Source organism: Formica exsecta, unplaced genomic scaffold (assembly GCF_003651465.1).
Source record: "Formica exsecta isolate Colony F162 unplaced genomic scaffold, ASM365146v1 scaffold261, whole genome shotgun sequence".
NCBI classification, from domain to species: Eukaryota; Metazoa; Arthropoda; class Insecta; order Hymenoptera; family Formicidae; genus Formica; species Formica exsecta.
The window spans coordinates 128842-149741 of NW_021849876.1; the positions used below are offsets into that span (position 1 = coordinate 128842).

The 20900-nt window shown below is 35.4% G+C and overlaps 1 protein-coding gene across 4 annotated transcripts in view; it reads right to left on the bottom strand.

The window, feature by feature from the left end:
- Positions 1 to 20900, bottom strand: part of LOC115236893 (probable 2-oxoglutarate dehydrogenase E1 component DHKTD1, mitochondrial) — a 94749-nt gene that overhangs the window by 22826 nt on the left and 51023 nt on the right. For all 4 annotated transcript variants that reach the window (XM_029809623.1, XM_029809622.1, XM_029809624.1 and 1 more), the window contains 3 exons: positions 8693 to 8900; positions 8213 to 8625; positions 7990 to 8110 (listed from right to left, as the gene is read on the bottom strand). In XM_029809623.1, coding sequence (XP_029665483.1) covers positions 7990 to 8110; positions 8213 to 8625; positions 8693 to 8900 — 742 coding nt within the window. The remainder of the gene's footprint in view (positions 1 to 7989; positions 8111 to 8212; positions 8626 to 8692; positions 8901 to 20900) is intronic.

The following is a 20900-nucleotide window of genomic DNA, read 5'->3' on the forward strand; positions in this document are numbered from 1 at the left end:
AAACATTAAATGACAAATTTTCTGGAAGGTGGATTGGACGGAATGGTCCCATAAATTGGCCGGCTCGATCACCTGATCTAACACCATCAGATTTCTTTTTGTGGGGCCATGTAAAAGAATATAAAGAAGAAATCGAAAATAGGTTGGAGTTGGAAGACAAAATTATTGAAGCATTCGCAGCTGTAACGCCACAAATGATTTTGAACGCAACAACGAGTTTGTTACGACGTGCACGATTGTGTATCGAATGTGGCGATGGACACTTCGAACATCTTTTATAAATAGGTATTATCTAAATATTATTAATTTGCTACCGTTTTTGAGCGAGAAAATTATGAATGGTTCATGACTAACGTTTTTCTTAAGATATTTTGTTGGATTCATTTGCGTGGTGAGCGTTTGGGCCGCAAAGTGATTGACCTTAGTGATACATGTATTATAATATTGTTAATTTCATTAATTTCACACGTTTTCTGTTTAATCTAAATTTAATTTTAAGTTTTCTGATTAATGTAAATAAAACACTCTTAACATTAATACAGAAAACTTAGTAATATTAAAAATCTATGTATAATGTCATAAAATAATTTTAAAAGAATTTATAAAAAAATATTTTATGGATTTTAAAGAAGTATGCCCATTTGATTTATTTAAAGTTTTAATTCTTTCTATTTGATTTTATTATGTTAATATCCTTCTTTTTTAAACTCCAGAGATTTTATCGCGATTTTTAAGAAAGAATATCGATGGCTCGACTTGAATCAGACTTAAATAAATAATCGATACATGTATGCTATATTATCGACAAATTCAATCTCAAGGAACAAAAAATATTTTTATCGACTTTAATCTCATTGTGGAGACAGTTAAATATGACAGTTGACACATATCAATGTCGGTATATTAAACTATCGAATAAAAACATTTTAAACTGTTCTTATAAATCATTACGGATAAACAGAAATAAATTCTTAATGAAAATATTGAATATTTTTACAATAATTTTCTATTGTCAAAGGCATTCGATTCATAGAAGCACCTTTACCACTGGCCATTTTGCCATCCCTGACCGCGCGAAATTCTAGCCCTGTCATTCGTGATCTTTAAACTTTTCCCATTTGAAAACTACTATAGCTTCGACATTTTCGTATTAGAATTTTCGTCTTAAAACGTTATAAAAAATTTGTTATTAAAATATTCATCGCCAGTTTAGAGACATCCTATATAACATTTACCTTCGGTAATTGTTTCGAATAAAGCCTTTTCTGAATTTTGAAAAATATGATCGGATCTCTCGGTAAAACTCTTTGTTGTGACCCCAACAGTGATAATCAGTCGGGGGAGCCCGACCGCCATCACCCCCTCCCCCAAAAAACGAAAAACCCCAAAAATTACCCAAAATTAGATAATTACCTATTTCTGATTTAAAACTAAAATTTGGTTTGGATTAGGTTATATCATCCAGAAGTGGAGCCCCCCCGTAGGGGGGGGGGCGGAACCCACTGCGTCCGCGCATACACTTTCCCATCCACACAACAATTGTAGGGTGGACCTCGCTTTGCTTTGTAAAGTATATGCGTGAACACGGTGGGTTCATTACAGATACTTCATTACAGTGTTTTGGAAAGCTCTCCAGATAAGCTACAAGAATATGCAATAAAAAAGGGGGGTTCCATTTAAAAAAATGAAGATGACCTTCAAATCTCCTAAGCGCCTCCACCTAAAAAAAATGTTCACTTCCACAAGATTCCCCCTCGATACCATACATTTTTTATTTCAAACATTTTCTCCTATCTCCAAAACTGTAGGAGTTATTCGGGTGGCCTGTCTTAGATGCCTCACCTTGTATGTTGTCAAGGTTATGAGTTTGAATAAGTTTCGAAAAAATTTTAACTTTTGCATGTTGTTCATTAAAAAATTATTAACAAATTAATACCTTCCAATCTTTTTTGATATTATTGAATATCCTATATAAAAATCTATATGTATTTGTCTAATTGTCTAAGTGTGTGCGAAATATAAGTAGTAATATCAGTATAAAATGTATCCAATACCAATATTTTCATTATCAGTCTATGTTTAACCCTTTATGTTGCCACTTTTTTCTGGTTTTTCGAAAATATTACTCTAATAATATATACCCAATTTTGGGTCGTGGATAACGAATCTAAAATCGGAAATTTAAAATTTAAAATGGCGTATCTAATATCGGGTAATCCAAGTAATAAACAAAGGTGTATGTAGTTGAGGGTGCCATGAATAGATGATTGCTATAAGTGTGTCTAGGTTTGTGCCATCCTCCACTACACACCCCTATTACTTGAATAGCGAGCACTGAAGAAGAATTAACAGAATTTATATGAATCGAAAGTTCCAGCGTTAATATGGGGTCTAAACAGAAGAAAAGCTAAAGTAATGATAGTTAACAGAGCCATAATAAACGTAAATAAACGTAAGCCAAATTGCGAGATGCGAAGTAGTTCAACAATTCAGGTACCTGATTTCACTAATCTCAAATAACTAAGGCAGCGATGAGGAGACTAAAAGATGCATATCGACATCCAAGTGTGCTATGACGCGCCTACAACATATGTATATGGAAAGATAATAACATCACAAGAAACACAAAAATGAGATTAGTTAAAACTTTGGTCTTGTCCATCTTTTCATACACTTCGAAAACTTGGACAATTTTGGAGAGGCATTTGATATGTGGTGAAGAAGAATGCTGAGAATTTCTTGAACTGGCTGTCGCATAAATGTGTTCATGTTTAACGAGCTACACATAAAAAAGGCTGCCTACAGTGGTTTACCAATTTTGAAATAGCATTTTGAAATACTTCAGGCACACAATAAGGCACTAAAATGGAATGGAGAAACTCGTTTTAATAGAAAACAAAATTCTAGAAAATGTTCACGTCAATTTCCGGATAAAGAGAAAAAAGCGGTAGAGCTCGTCAATAGATAATGACATGAATTTACTCAGATAGCAAAATGTTAGCAGTATGCGCGCAGATTGGCAGCAAATTTAATCAGAATCCTATACCAAATCACTTATTCGGACAATTTCTTTCCGAATAAGTGAAAATCAGACATTTATCTGTCTAATTTTCCAAAAATCAATTCAATATCTGAATTCCCCGATACGGGAGTCGTATCAGAAATTAAACTGATAGAAATAATTACGATGTTATTAGCCGCATTTTGCAGGCATTATATACGCTCGTGACAAGTACTTGAATACGGATATAAAAAGTGAATAGTGCGCCGCATAGCTATAAGCGAATAAATTATACTATTTCAATAAATTATATGAATGCTAAAAGCTGCAGATTCTGTTTGATTTCTACTGCCAATTTACCGTAAATGGATTTAAACATTTAAAGGGTCTCAATTTCAAATAGCAAAATGATGGTAAATTTTGATCACAAAATGACCAATTAAACGTTCTAAAGTTAGGTCATAAGATTAAAAAATGACGTCAATAATCGATATGTCACATTGACGGCACGTCATTTTCTGACGTTTGTATTAATAACATATAAATATATAATATTAATAATATATATTAATGTAATATATATAGGAAAATTTGAATCTGCTCGATTTCTGCTACCAATTTGACATCAATTTGCAGATTCTGCTCGGTTTTTGCTGGCAATCTGCTATAATAATTCTATGCAAATCCTGCTTGGTTTGTGCTACTGATCTGCTGTCAAATTATGTCAGCAGATTTTATAACATTTCTGCTGACATTCTGCTATCATTATCTGATATAACAGACTTTATATACAATCTGAAATCTTTCTCTTGACAAAAATTTATAGCAGACGTTTGGCAAAATCTGTTCGAGCAGACTTGGCTATCTGGGTTAAGGGGATCCTAGACTACCGACCGAACGCAATTTTTTGAATTTACCAGTTTTTGTAATAGCTATACAGAATTACAAATGCTTTTACACAATTAAAGTACATACATCAATGCTCTATGGGACATTCGACTTTATGCTAAAAACGAAAAAAAGTTAAAATTTTTTATTCTGTATAGCTATTACAAAAACTGGTAAATTCAAAAAATTGCGTTCGGTCGGTAGTCCATGATCCCCTTAATCACAGTCGATTTATCGTTACTTTTACATTTATATTAGCATCGAGACATTAATACGTTTCTTGATTTCTGTTATGGAGTTATTTGCACACTATCAGTTTTTTTAGAGTTAGTATTCTCCGTATACAAGATAGCTACAAGATTACACAGCAATAGCAAGAATTCCGCCAATTTATTTTGATTGAGTATGAAAAAAATTTTTCTGCAAAGTCTAATTGAAATTGTGGTTGACGGGCATAATTTCAAACATTTATGAATTAAATTGATTGCAAACTTGTAAATCCGTTCTTTTCAGAGCCATTAAAATCTCTTAATAAAAAATTTCTATTATTATATGCGTCATAATCCGACCAATTTCTTAATGTTAAAATAATAGAAAATAGAACAGAAAAAATGAAGGAAGTCATAAAAGTAAAATAAGAAATATAGCACATGGAAAATTAGATTGAGAAAGAATAAATAACCAAAAGAATATTAACAAAATAAAGCAAAACGTGACGAAGGCAAAAGAAGTCACGGTCAAATTCTTGAAAGCTGAGTAAGCAGCTGAAGAGACAGATTAAAGAAGCGAAGCACGATACGTGCTTCGGTCAGGGTCACCGAACTCCTCCCAATCTAATTATTAATATATAAGCCGAGCGCGAGATGCATCGAGGCTTGCTGCTGTCTAGTATTATCACGCATTATTAAATTATTACACGTATTAGACCCGATCTCTAACCGTGAATCGTGACAAGTGTGCAAAGTGACGACAAATATATTCATTTTCTACTAAAAGTCCGGGAGTATTTTACTCAAATCGTGGATCCTAATCCTTTGGACGCACAGATCCCGAAAATCCTCTTCCTTAGTGGCTAGGGACACAACATATGTATTGATCCAATTTTGTTCATTATAAATCCAACATTTCGGAAACGATACATTTTCGGAAATTTTACTAAAGAAAAAATATGCCCAATGAGCAAAATGCGCGCAATTTACCATCAAATTGGTAACTGATTTACTCAGAAGTTGTTAGTACATTAGCATTAACTGCATCCGCATTAAGTTTGTGCTCTGTCGGCAGAGCCTGCTTGCTCACATAATCTGATAGCAAATTAGCGGCAGAAACTGAGCAGGATTTGCTAACATAACCTGACGTCATACGTTACAATATTCTATTTAAATGGCTAAGAGCTACAGTTTCTACTCGGTTTCTGCTAACTTAATCGGTAGTAACATCTTCTGTACCAAACTTCTAATCTTTTTGCTGACAAACGTTGTAGCAAATGTTTGGTAAGATCCATCCTCGACAGACTTAGCTATCTGGATATTTATTTTTCAATGAAAAATACGGTGATATCAATTTTGTTCCGTTTAGGACATCTTGAATATATTTATGTATGTATATACATGCGAGTATTGTGTGTGTGTGTGTGCCTTGTATGCGTTTTCCTGTGCATACATGTGCATGCACGTATGTGCGTGTATAATTGTAAGTGTAATATACATTAAATATATTATCGCTGAAATCCAATCAAATATGAAATGCATATTCTTCCATAAAAAATATAAAAAACTTTTTTATAACTCTTTTGGAGTATGCCTAAAGTAGACAAAAGTGTTAAACACAACATTGGTTGATGAAACTTGGCAGGATGATTCATTTTGGCTTTAGAACTGTGTTGAAAAAAGAATTTTCATTGGCATTCGTTTGGAACGTTTCCAAATGGACTCGGAGCAGCAATTCCCTCGGAGATTTGAAAACTAATATATTTTTATAAAATATGACAAAAAAGATAACTTTGTAACAATGCACCCCCCATCGTTACCCGGCAGTTGACCAGCCGGAAATCTGCCGTCCGGCGAACACCAGCCGGGCAGGGGCAGAGGTGCTTAGCGCCCTTTTTAATACTCATTACGAGATGTCTTTAAGATCACCGTACAACCGTTATACGGCTGCCGTTATAGCCCGTATCAATACCGAGAACCGCCGAGCGCTTCCGGAAAATACCGAGCGCTCAACCGCCGAAACGCCGCGTCGTTTTCCCGCCGGAGGGTAACGGCGCGTTAACCGTTAATTACCGCCGCCGGAACTAACGCGTTGTTATCCGCACCATAGGGAAACGACGCAGTTCCTGTTATACGCTCGGTATAAAAAGGCCGCCGAAATACATCTCGAGACTCGAGACCAGACCAATACCTGAAGCCTCTCGAGCAGTACGCTCGAGATACTCCGACATATCCGATCCTTTACACTTCGCAGAAATGACGGAACGTGGGGTTGATTTGCAGCCTCTGCCGAGCATTCTTGGTTTCCGCGCCGCCTACGAATCCTTGCCAACCTTTCGACCGATTCGACGAGAGCGGAGTGTTCGCCGCTCTCTGAGATCTCTGGTCTAACATCCGACTGCTCCAGCCAGACGGACCGTGGGTTTGCGAGTTCGCGGCCCCGTCGAGCTTTCTCGACTCCGACCGGCTATCCTTAAGTCCGCGTGCGGAATAGGAACGGAGATTCTCTGCCCGATCGGGATTACCCGATTTCCGACCGCCTCCCCGAACATCTGGAAATACGCGACTAAACGCATCTAACACCGACGCATCAGTAAAACACGGCTTTGCCGTCCGCCTGAATTAATCGCCGCGCCGAAATACCTATCGCGTCAAAATAAACACGGCCTTACCGTACACATGCCGACTAGCCGCCGCCCTGTTTCTTGCACGTCTCGCGCGCCGTCACAACAAACAACTCGCCATACGCCGACGCAACCATCGCACCGTATCACGATACGATTTATATACAACACTCGCGGAATTATCCGCGCCCGCACATACATTGATACATAACGTGCCGAATAACTATCGCGCATTAATTAACTCGCGATTAATAACTCGCGCCTTGTCATCCGACGCGCGCCCGCTACGTGAGATTTAACCGACTGTTAGCACTTGTACACTGACCATTGCCGAAGGAGGCAAATAAACAGACCACATTACATCACGCGTCTATCGTTGTGTCTCAACCCTTTCACGAGCCCTGATCCCGACCGAGCATATCCGAACTCGCGAAAGCGGCCTATTACAACTTGGATCTTGATTACGAAAGAGTAGGCATCTTAACACCCAAAGAATTGTTGAAGTTGTTTAAGGCTCAGATGAGATTGCGCCACTCTGCTCATGTCAAATATGATCTGTTTGTTCTGTTAAACATAGAGAAAGAAGGATTGGAGATGATTAACGAGCACTTCTGTACATGCAAAACAGAAAGGCGAACTATTGGATACTGTGCCCACATCGCCTGTTTAGTTTGGTACTTTACTTATGCTTGCCATCTGGGTTACGTCACTTCCAGCTGTCTCATTTTCTACCCTTTTCAAGAAAGCAGCATAACTATCTGATCAAGAGTTCACCGAAGAAGAACTGGAAGAACAATTGGAAGAGTTGAATATGAAGTTGATATCTTCCCCGATGATGCATTTGATCCGAATGATGAGAACGAGGATAATGGGATGATGAGAACAAGTGCCAATGAAAATTCTTTTTTCAACACGATTTTAAAGCCAAAACGAATTATTCTGCCAAGTTTCATCAAACTGTGTGTTTAACGCTTTTGTCTATTTTAGACATACTCTCTAAAAAAAAGAATACATTTTTTTAGAACAAATTTAAGAAATAAACATTTTCGAACCTTCAACATATTTTTATATTTTTATGATGTGAGCAATGTGTTCCAAATGTGTTCCTAATGCATGTATATGTATTTTGGTCGCTTATACTTTTATCAATATTTTTACTAATTGAGTTTTTGCATTTCTACTATTTTTTATGAATTAAATATAAAAATTAAAATTTTGTTATTAATTATATTTTTTTAAAGCAGGATTAGGAAAGTTTACAACATACCGATAATAGTTTTAAAACTCGTCCTAGGCATAAAATCGGAGAACGATGATACCGCTGCTGGATGACGCAACAAAATCTTAGGTGCTACCACGACCAAAGGTTTCCGATAATTTCTTATCATCTATAAACCCATGAAATCTTTAAATTTAAGTGTTCGCAATTCATTACAACACAAATGTTTAGAATTTGTTTTTATAGTATATAATGCATTTTATTATCTTACCTGCCTTCTCAATAAATGGAAATATTGTGCTGGTTCAGAGGGATTTGCAATCTGTATATTAATATCATCGCTGTCGATTTCATCGTCTTTACTATCAGTTAATTGTAAAAATCTTTCGAGCCTACATGAGCTATGTTCTGGACCAGCACCATCATATCCATGTGGTAATAGCATTGTTAAGCCACTGCTCAACATCCATTTTGCTTCTCCGTTCGTTATATATGTATCGATAATGATCTGTGCTCCATTAAAGAAATCCCCAAATTGAGCTTCCCAAATAGGCAATATAAATGGTGATGATATACTTATACCATACTCGAAACCTAGTACAGCTTCCTCGGACAAGATGCTATTAGCTATTTCTAATTTGCCAGTTTGATCATTAACCATAGAGTTCAACGGGATAAAAACAGCTAGAAATTTATGAAAAATTTAAAATATTATAGACATTTGTTAGATTATATAAAATTTTTGGTATACCTTCTGTAGATTGATCAACAAACATCGCGTGCCTTTGTGAAAAAGTTCCTCGACCCACATCTTGTCCGCTTAGTCTTACATTATATCCTTGATATAATAGAGAACCGATGGCTAATGCCTCAGCGGTCGACCAATCCAAAGCTTTCCCATTTTCAAACTTTTTTAGACGATTTTGAACATGATTTTTCAATAATTGTGGGTGAATATCCTTCAATATTACAAAATAAATAATTATTTTTGGTAATTGTTTCGAATAAGGCCTTTTCTAAATTTTGAGAAATATGATCGGATGTCTCGGTAAAACTCTTTGTTGTGACCCCAACAGTGATAATCAGTCGGGGGAGCCCGACCGCCATCACCCCCTTCCCTTAAAATACGAAAAACCCCAAAAATTATCCAAAATTAAATAATTACCTATTTCTGATTTAAAACTAAAATTTGGTTTGGGTTAGGTTATATCTTTTGGAAATGGGCTTCCCCCCGTAGGGGGGGGGGCGGAACCCACTGTGTCCACGCATATACTTTACAAAGCAAANNNNCGGAATCCACTATGTCTACGCATATACTTTACAAAGCAAAGCGAGGTCCACCCCAAAATTGTTGTGTGGATGGAAAAGTGTATGCGCGGACGCAGTGGGTTCCGCCCCCCCGTAGGGGGGGCTTCACTTCCGGAAGATATAACCTAACCCAAACCTATTGCTGATTTAAAACTAAAATTTAGTTTGGTTGTGGAGTGGACTTTATAGTACATAATTACCTAATTTTCGGTAATTTTATGGGTTTTTCGTTTTTTTGGGGGGTGGGGGTGATGGGAGTCGGGCTCCTCCGACTGATTATCACTGTTGAGGTCACAACAAAGAATTTTACCGAGAGATCCGACCATATTTCTCAAAATTCAGAAAAGGCCTTACTCGAAACAATTACCTTATTTTTCATTGATCAGAAGCCTATATATTTTATATACATAGTTACACTTATATGTACTCAGATAGCAAAATGTCAACAGCATATTGGCAGTATGACGGCAAATCCAACCATGACTTTGCAGCAGAATCCTATATACTGCGTCTGCAATTGCTTAATTTCTACCAGCATAAGCTGCTGGCACAGTATAAAAGCAAAAATGCAACAAAAATTGATCATTATCTGCTGTCATGATGTGGCAGCAAATATGCAGGAAATATCGAGCAGAGTCTGCTGTAGCTGAAATCAACGGCAGAAAAACAGTAAAAATCAAGCATGATGTGCTGTCACGGTATAACAGTAAAAACACAGCAAAAATGCAACATGAACTATCATAAATTAAATAGTACAGGTATTATGGCATAAATGTTATCGATAAATTGCCAGTTACTCTTGTAATTTTTCCAATCATAAATTTAGTATGTATACAATGTAACACACATGCTATATTGTATAATTATATTCTATATAATATAAATGATTGGCATACATAGTTAAATAATTAATAAAATAATTCAATTCTAATAATCAGTTTAGAATATTCTGAATTCTCTGTTGGAATCGTATCAGAAATAACCCAAACCACATGGCTTTAAAAGACATCTTATTGTCCCTTAGACACCTTTAAGATGTCTTTTGGCCTTCTTGTGTTATCTGGGTAAGCTGATAGACATAAATACTACACAATTTTTATTTTGTTAGTCGCGCTTTACAATTTTTATATTTGCCCATGACAGAAACTTAAATACGAGATAGATATGTCATATAGCGGTAAATGAAAGAACTATAATTCGATATGATATATTTTAATATTGCTGTGATTCTGTCATTATTTTATGATAACAGACTATACTGTGTTCCTACTGTGTTTTTGCTGTTACTTTTTGAAATGGCAACGCATGCTTAATTTTTGCACCATTTTTGCCGTCACGCCGTGTTTGCAAATGAACCCGATTTTTAACAATATTCTATCGATATAGCATGATGTCATGTTCAATTTTTATTTAGTTTCTGTTGATATATTGTGCAAACACGCAATGCTTAAAATCTACTGTTTTTATATCATAACCGACTATCTTTATATCATAACCGATATAATATATAGCGTATAATTTGCAATATGTAATCTTAGTAGACTTGGCTCTATCTGGGTATATATAAATATATACTAACTCTGAAAAGTTTGGAGCATTCTACAATTTTTATATAAACTTATATTCTCCCCCCCCCCCTCTCTGTCATAGAGAAGACGTGTTAAACATCGTAAAAGTGTTAACTTTTAAGTGGTTAAATAATCAGGAAGAATGATAAAAAGTTATTAAAACCATGCATAAACCAAAATTAGCCATGAGTATTATTTAGCCGTTGATTTGTGAGTGGCATTTTCTATACGGGACATTGAAGTCTCGATAGATAAACGTTAAAAGTGGACGAGAAAGTGCTGACATGTGGAAATGAAAATAAAAGTAGCTGATGTTAACGATTTCGGTCGATAATTGTCGATATGGACTATGGATGATTAATACGAGGAATATCGATACTGATAAATATCGATACATGTAAGAAGACAATAAAAAGCCAGATAGTGACATGCAAGATTTGTGTTAAGTTTTTTTTATTATACAGAATGTGTAAGCAAGCATAAAGTTTATGATAGAAACCACGAATTGATACTGTGGCCTATTTGACAAATTTTTAATCGAATGTGATAAAGAAGCAGATTTGAAGAAGAAGGATCTGTCTTCTGATACCAAGTAGTGGAAACAAAGCAACAGGCACGAGTGAATCATTGGTTATACAGGGTGAGGAAAAAGTATGGAAACCCTGAAAAATTGCGAAAAATATGTTTTACAGAAAATTATTTTGAATAAAAGTTGTGGGGTTTAAAAATATCTATTTACTGATCTTATCAGTTTGGGTTTGGATGACGTCGCAAAGGTCAGGACATGGTCACTTTGAATTTTTTAAATGGAAATTCCTATTTTTTATTACATATTCTTGTAGCCCTTGTCAAAACACTATAATAAAGTATTTTTTTATTAAGTATTTTTCAAGTTATTTTATATCTTAATCTGACATATTTTGATATAAAAAATAAAATATCTCGTAAAATATTTAGTTTTCGATAATCTTACCGTAATACTTTTACATACAGAATAATGAGACAAATCAATTAATGTAAAAAAAAACAAATGATTGTTAAAAAACATTGTAAATAATTTTCTTAAAAACAATTATTTTTTTATACCGATTGATTTGTCTCATTATTCTGTACGTAAACGTATTATGGTAAGATTATCGAAAACTAAATATTTTACGAGATATTTTTTATAAAATATGTTAGATTAAGATATAAATAACTCGAGAAATACTTAATGAAAAAATACTTTATTATAGTGTTTCGAAAAAGTCTCGACAAGAAGGTCGCTACAAGAATATGTAATAAAAAATAGGGGTTTCCATTTTAAAAATTCAAGGTGACCTTGTCCTGATCTTGGCGACGCCGTCCAAACTGATAAGATCAGTAAATAGATCTTTTTAAACCCTACAACTTTTATTCGAAACAATTTTCTGTAAAATTTATGTTTTTCGAAATTTTTCAGGATTTCCATACTTTTTCCTCACCCTATATATTGATGTAAAAATAAATTGACTTATAAAAACAGTGAAAAAAATGGAAAACGGGATAGTATGTAAGAAGGAAGTGAAAATGATGATTAAAGAAATATTTCGAAAAGAATTGGAAAATGTTAAAGAGATCCAGACAATCTATTTTACCGACCAAACACAATTATTTTAATTATAATTTTCAATAATGGCTATATAGAATTGCTTTTACATGATTAAAGTTGTTATAGTCCAAAAAGGCTATAAATAAATTATTATAATATCATTACTTTATATTACTATTATTAATTATTAATTTTTATACACGTCTTCATAAGTCGAAATTGAGGGAGGCGTATGCATGATCGCGCGAAGCGCTGACGCAGCGAGCCACGCGGAAGCTAAGCAGTTACGAAAACGCGATAGACGAAATCACGGAAATTGCGGAAGTGCAAGCAAAGAAGTTCAACTTTGAAGTTCAAAGAACTGCTAGATCGTGGGAAATAGGAACCCCCACCACTTATCATGACACTTACTAACACAGATGTAGCCGCTACGTCATAGCGTGTACGTGTAGCCTAAGTTCGTGCATCATCGGCTAACAATAAGAACAGCACGGAGCGATCACGAAAACGCTCGCTACTCGTATATGTTTGGCCGTTGAATTTTCCTATTCGCTTGCAATATATGCATTTCCATGTAATATAACAGAATAAATGCGAATAGTAGAATAAATATAATTAGAATAGAAATAGAATATTTATATTATAATAAAATAAATAAAATTTATCTTCCATTCTTTTATATGTAAGAGAAATAACTTGATAATAAATATAAAAACTTAACTGTTCGAGATTCGAACGGTTTTCGCCGAAAATTAAACGGTAACCGTTAAAACAAAAGCGAGTAAATAGCGTTGCGCTCAGCCGATCGGTGCATGTTCATGCGCTGTTCTTCAAGTTGAAAAAGTTTGACAAACTATCCGGTTCTCCAACGATCTGCATCGAAAAACCTTTATTGATGTCATCGGTAGAGCGCGAGTTTCCGCAGTCGATCGAGTTAGTTGGGAGCGTCCCGTTTGACCACGTTGATATTGACCACGGTCCCGGTTGACCACGTTGAGATTGACCACGTTGCGATTGACCTCGTTGCGATTGACCACGTTGATATTGACCACAGTCCCGATTGACCAAAGTCCCGATTGACCACGTTGATATTTACCACGGTTCTCGATTGGCCACGGTCCCGATGGACCACGTTGATATTGACCACGGTCCCGATTGACCACGGTCCCGATTGAAAAACCATGTAATTGACCACGGTCCCGATTGACCACGGTCCCGATTGACCACGGTCCCGATTGACCACGGTCCCGATTGACCACGGTCCCGATTGACCACGGTCCCGATTGACCACGGTCCCGATTGACCACGGTCCCGATTGACCACGGTCCCGATTGACCACGGTCCCGATTACTTCGCATTCCACCAACATACTCCCTACACTTCTCCCCTCTACTTCCCCTATCATTCCTTTCCATGTTAATTAATTTATTTGTTTCAAGTAATCCAACAGGGCACGCTTGAAAGCTCCCACGATTTTAGCTTTTCTCACTACTTTGGGTAAATCGTTGAATATTTGGAAGCCTCTATATACGATGGATTTCTCTGCCGTTTTTGTTCGCGTAACTTTTATTTCTACTTTATCACAGCCTCTGGTTTGATACTGATGACGATCCTCAACTATTACTATTTCATCTACCAAATAATCTGGAGTGAGTCCCATAATCATCTTATATACCATTACACAGACATTATATTGCATACGTTTCCTTATACTCATGAGCCCTATTGCATCTAACATGTCTCGCACGGGTGTATACCTGTCTACTAACAATATTGCTCTCAGTGCCCTATTTTGCGTTTTCTGCAGCATATCCATACATTCCATGTTGTAGTTTAACATCAACGTACCGCAGTAGTCATAATGCGGTGCAATAATCGTTTTATAAATAATAACTCGACTCAATACAGATATGTTTCTTTTAATCCTATTAAGAAAGTTAATTTTTTTTGCCGTTTTTTTAGCCACAAACCATGCATTGCTCTCGAACAGTAAATTATCATCTATTTATCATTAAAGAGTTTCTTCTTAACCACAATAGTAATTTTTTAAGGCAATTATTCAGTCTTTCTTCTATCACAGTTAGATCATCACTATATACATAAACAATCATATCATCCGCAAATTTTTTAATTCTTGAATAACATCATTAATATATAATATAAACAAAATAGGCCCAAGTACGGAGCCTTGAGGTATACCATAATTGTTTTTCATCCTACTCGATATGGTCTGGTCATATTGTACTTGTTGCGTCCTATTAGTCAAATACGATTGGAACCAATTAAGGGCGCTTCCTTTTATCCCGTACATGTCTAATTTCTTTATTAATACTTTTCTGTCAATAGTTTCAAAAGCACGCCTGAAGTCAATAAACAAAACCCCAATAATCTCACTCCTATCTAAGCTCTGTCGCCATTCTATGAGGGTACCTTGCAATGCTGTCTCACAGGAATGTTTCTCCCTAAAGTCTGACTGTTCCTTAATTAAGATATTTATTCTCGAAATATAGTCTATCAGTTGAATTTTTACTGCCGATTCCAGTCCTTTTCATAGACCGGTAGTGTATTTACTGGTCTATGATCTTCCGCCTTAGTACTTCCTCTAATCTTAGGTATCGGTGTTATCTTAGAGTTCTTCCACTGTTTTGGTACTATTCCTTCTGACATTAATTTATTTATTAAGGTTAATATTACGCACCTATTCTCTCCCCTCCAGGTCATTTTGATCGTCTTTGCAGTTACTTCATCATTTAAACCCTTCCTTTCATCCAAGTTACATATAATTTTATCCAACTCTTCAGTACTGACTTCTCTGAATTTCGCAAATATTTCAGTCGCAGGTTCTATATATGTGATTCTCTCTTCTAAAATTTCTATTTCCTGTACTATATTTTTTATACTTTCCACGAAAAACTCGTTGAATTTATGTGCAATTTTATTAGACTCGGTACACTCTGTTCCTTCAAAGCTTATTGTGGTTCCCCTATGTGTTTTGATCTTATTTCCTATTAATTCCTTTAATGTTCGCCACATTTTTGTAGGGTTATGCTTTTGTTGATCTATATTTTCTTCGTAATATCGTCTTTTGCAATTTCTAATTGATGCTACTACTTTATTTCTGTGAAGTCTGTATGTATTCCAGTTTTCTTCATAACTTTTATAATCCTTTCCAATATTATTAATTACAGCTTTTGCATAATCCCTTTCTTTAATTCTATTTATTACTTCGTCCGACATCCACGGTTTATTTAACCATTTCATTGGCATATCTTTTGTGACAATTGGTGCCACTTCATTCATCGCTTCTGCCATACACTGAATAATCTCATCTGCACTTCTATCAATTTCAATGCAGCTATTCGTCGCATTGCCTACATTTGTCTGGTTATGATTTTGTTTTATTTTATCCTCAAGAATTGCGTTGAAAATATCCTCATCTATGTTTGATACGTCCCGTTTATTAATTACCGCTTTGTTGCTAACTTCTATTTTGTGCCAACCTGTAAAAACTTCCACTATGTTGTGATCCGTTATTTTAGGAGTTAAAAGTATTCTAGTTTCAATATAAAAATTAGCAAACACTAAGTCAATTATTGTTTTTGACTTCTCAGTAATTCTGGTTGGTTCCATTACATGCTGTTTCATTCCCAAACTCAAAAAATTCCTGATCAATCTTTTTTTATAATGTGTTTCTTTACTCACGTCTATATTAAAGTCTCCCAATACTATTACTTGTCCTGCTTTTCCCATTTCCTCACACCTGCTAATCAACGTTCCAATAAATCCACCATCACTTTCGCTCGGTGAATGGTATATATTACAAACTATTGTATTATCGTATTTTTCTGTTAGTTGAATTGCATTTATCCATACATTATTATCTATATTTTCTGACATTAGTAATTTGAAATTTATACCATATTGTATATATGTCAATACACCTCCAGTTCTATAATTATGTGAATTTGTTCTAACCATTTCATAATTTTTTAATGTCAGTTCACAGTCTCCTATTTCGTCAGTAGTATGCGTTTCCGTTAAACATAAGATCTTTGGTTTTTTATCTTTTACTAATTTGACTATTTCCTCTTTATGGCCCAAGAACCCTTGTGCATTCAAAAGCAGGATAAACGCATTGCACCCAAACTCTCCGCTTTTGTTATTTCCTATCTTTTTTGCTAGTGGCTATCCATTACAGTATTGTGTGTTCCTTAGCACTCTCGCAATGTTTTGTTTGTATACCTCACAGTTCCTATCTGTAACTTCGTGATCACTCGACCATCCCTCCACCTTGAATTTTGTTATTACATCTGCGCAATTCCGACACTTCTTGTTTTCAGATGCACAGTCAACCTCACTGTGTTCGCCGGCACATTTTCTGCATACAACTTTGTTTCTGCAATCCTTCGCGAAGTAGTTGTATCCCCAGCATTTATAACATTGAAGTACACTTACAAAATCGTATACTCTATATATGCTCCATCCTATTTATTTTTTCTCGTTCAATTAAAGTCTTATGTGTCTTCGAGTCCGTTTCCAAGATAATCGTTCCTATTTCCCGATTATTTATGTTTTTCTTAAGAATTTTCATCATGAAGGTCTTGTCGTTAGTGATTAGTTCATTCTGTTCAGCTACTTTCATCAGGAACTCCTTCTCATTTTCCTGATTTAGGTCTAGATTTTCCTTTATTCCAACGATTTTCAATTCCGGTAATTTCTTTTTTATTACATTTACTTTATAGTCAGGCCCTATTTTTTCTTTTAACACTGAGCTCAACGTCTTTCCCTTTTGCCCATTTGTTACTTTATCTACGCCAACTCCAAGACTCAAGATATCAACTTTGTCCTTGATTTGTTCCATGGTTTGTTCGCTTGTTTGTTGTACTACTGGAGTTACGATAATTTCTTGTGTCCTACATTTTTTAGCTTTTTCTGCATACGTATCCATGTTTATATTCCCCTTTTCAATTTTACTGCAGCCCTGTTCATTTTGTTGTAAAGTTTCATCCTTTTGTTTCAATATTTCTACACTCAATTTTAAATGTTTTATTTCCTCAACAAATTGTTTTATTCCTCTTGCAACTTCCTGTAGAATTACGCTTTTTATTTCATCTTTAAGTTTACATATTTCTTTCTGTACTGTCTCCTGTATTGACTTCCTTGTACCGCTACCTTCAGTCTTATTCATCTCCTCCATTATTTTAATAATATAATTAATTTTTTCGTTCATCGTTAATTCATCCTCATCTTCCATCTCTGTTTCCATTTCCTGTCTCGGTCGCTTAGTACATTTTTGTCCCTCCATACCAAGGACCCCCGCATTATCAACATCAGAGTTAGAGCTATCGCCCTAGCCGCTCACCTCACCGGTCACTACTGCCAGGTTTACCTTCCTTGGATAATTTTTTTTCCTCTATCCTTCCTTGACATTTCACTAACTCATTTCTGCCGTTATATATTTTATGGATCCTGGCACAGCTCTGGTGAAACTGTTTGTTGCACAACTGGCATTCGAAAACACTTTTGACAATTTCCTTTTTACATTGCTACATATATGTCCTCCGCCATCCATCACGATTCACTCGATACTCATATAGGCTTATGCCACGGAGCCCCGGTCTGATTGTCACTGGTTACTGCAGGAGCCGCAGAATGCTTGTCACTGCTATAAGGAATCACAATGGCCGCTAACACAGACTTAGTGAAATCTTCCGAACGAAAATGTTGACAACGTCGTCACTTCGATAGCTATCACGCCGCCCGATGGCTTAAAACGTTGCTCGTGGTGAACTAATTACGTTGCAACAAACTTTACAGCGCAATGCAACCTCGTTCCACCAAATAAACATCAAAGACACAAGAGAGAGAGAGGGGGGGGGAGAGGGAGAGAGGGAGAGAGAGAGAGAGAGAGAGTAGGAATGAGTAAGCGAGGGAATGGCTGTAAAACGATATATCGATTGATAATTCACATCAGTCACTAAACCATTGATTATATTTATTTTGTAATAGTAGTTGTGTCACAGTTAGTTAGCCAGAGGCGATCAATTCGTGAGCTGGTTGTTTAGAGAAATATTTCCTACCAAATGCTATATTTATTTTGTAATAGTAGTTGTGTCACAATTAGTTAGCCAGAGGCGATCAATTCGTGAGCTGGTTGTTTAGAGAAATATTTCCTACCAAATGCATTTTGCATGTACGCTTTGGTTGAAGAATATATCCCAGAAACGATCAATGCATGAACTGGTTGTCGAAAGAAATATTTCCTACCAAAAACCTTTTGCATGTACGCTTTAGTTGAAGAATGTATCCCAGAAACGATCAATTCGTGAGCTGGTTGTCGAAAGAAATATTTTCCACCAAATGCGTTTTGCATGTACGCTTTGGTTGAAGAATATATCTCAGAAACGATCAATTCGTGAACTGGTTATCGAAAGAAATATTTCCCAGCCATAACGTTTTGCATGTGCGCTCTGGTTATTAAAAAAATAATATTTTATCCCAGAGGCGATTTTTATTCGTGAGCTGGTTGTTTTAAGAAATATTTCACACCAGATGCGATTTGAATGTGTGCTCTGCTTATTAAAAAAAAAACATTTTGTCCCAGAGGCGATTTTTATTCGTGTGCTGGTTGTTATAAAAAATATTTTATTCCAGAAGCGGTTAGCATGTGCGCTCTGGTTATTAAAAAAATATTTTATCCCAGAGGCGATTTTTATTCGTGTGCTGGTCGCTTTAAAAAATATTTCATATCATATGCGATTTGTGCATGAATATTCTGGTTATTAAAAAACAGTTATTCCAGAAGAAATTTAAAGAAACTTCCGTTTTTGAAAGATAAAGTGCGCAATATCTGATATTCCTTCATATGATTGCAACCAATCATATATAGTAATAAAAGCTTACAAATTATTGGAAGGAATTATTATTGTGATTACTGGCGATGTATTTTTTCTTTTTTTAATGGCACCAAATTTCACGTATATAATAGTCTATCAGGCTGTGTATAAACAAGTTGGTAGCTAAAGAGAAAAAATATATACATCTTCGTTATTAGGAGGCAATCCTTATGAGAAAAAATACTCCAAGGATGTAAAGAGTATGAGGAAACGGTCTTGTAATATTATAGCAAGCAATAAACTGCTGCCTTTTTCAAAATTATAAGAAATTATGATTAAAAAAAATCTATCCTGATACTCGTAACAATATTGGCCAGAAAAAAGATGCCTCAATCTCGCTTGCAAATTATAATCGCAGATATGAAAATAATAAATAAAATATTTTGGTTGCGTTCTCACGAAAATGGGCGATGGAGGAGCCCTTTCTATATTATAAATATCCAAAATATTGTAACAATCATAAAATTTTGTTGCAATGTTTTGCGGACAGTATGGTCTATTTCTTTTAGTTTAAAAGATAAAAGGGGTTGGCCACTTTTGGTGGGACACCCTGTATATCTATCTATACACATATCTATCTATACACATATCTATCTATACACATATCTATATACATATATATCTATACACACACATATATGTGTGTGTGCGTATATACAGGGTGTCCCAGAATTCGCAGACACGGAATGCACTGCGTGATTATTCGTGCCAAAAGAAACAACTTTTTTCTCTGGCAAAATTGCGTCTGAACAATACTTTTTAAATGAGAGCAACTTTAAGATAACGAATGAGCGCTCTAGGTTACGCATGAATCAGGGGCGGCACGCGGACAGCGCGTAAGCATGTTGTACGCTATTTTACTATTTTGCTAAAAATTTTATAAGAACTGTGCATGATATCTAAATATAGGTATTTTAAATAAAACACTTCATAAAAGAACATTTTCTAATTGATATCACCAAAGCAACGACTGAAAGTAAAATAAGTAGATTAGATAACACATGAATAATTTTGATCCAAGATTATTGTTCCAACATTCTAAAAATATTTGTGGCTCTGAAAAAGCCCGATTAAATGTTTAATTATGTCTAATTTTTTCATGTTGCTATTGCAAAATAAAGCTGTTCTTTCAAATCTTCTTTCGAGATAATGTGTCGCCCGTCTACAATATTTAGATATTATGCATAGTTCTTATAAAATCTTTAGCGAAATAGTAAAATAGCGTAGACACACGCTCACACACGCTGTGCGCGCGCCGCCCTTGATTCATGTGTAACCTAGAGCGCTCATTCGTTAGTTTAAAGTTGCTCTCATTTAAAAAGTATTGTTCAGACGCAATTTTGCCAGAGAAAAAAGTTGTTTCTTTTGGCACGAATAATCACGCAGTGCATTCCGTGTCCGCGAATTCTGGGACACCCTGTATATACGCACACACACATATATGTGTGTGTATAGATATATATGTATATAGATATGTGTATAGATAGATATGTGTATAGATAGATATGTGTATAGATAGATATACAGGGTGTCCCACCAAAAGTGGCCAACCCCTTTTATCTTTTAAACTAAAAGAAATAGACCATAACAAATATATATCAAATTAAATGGTTCAAA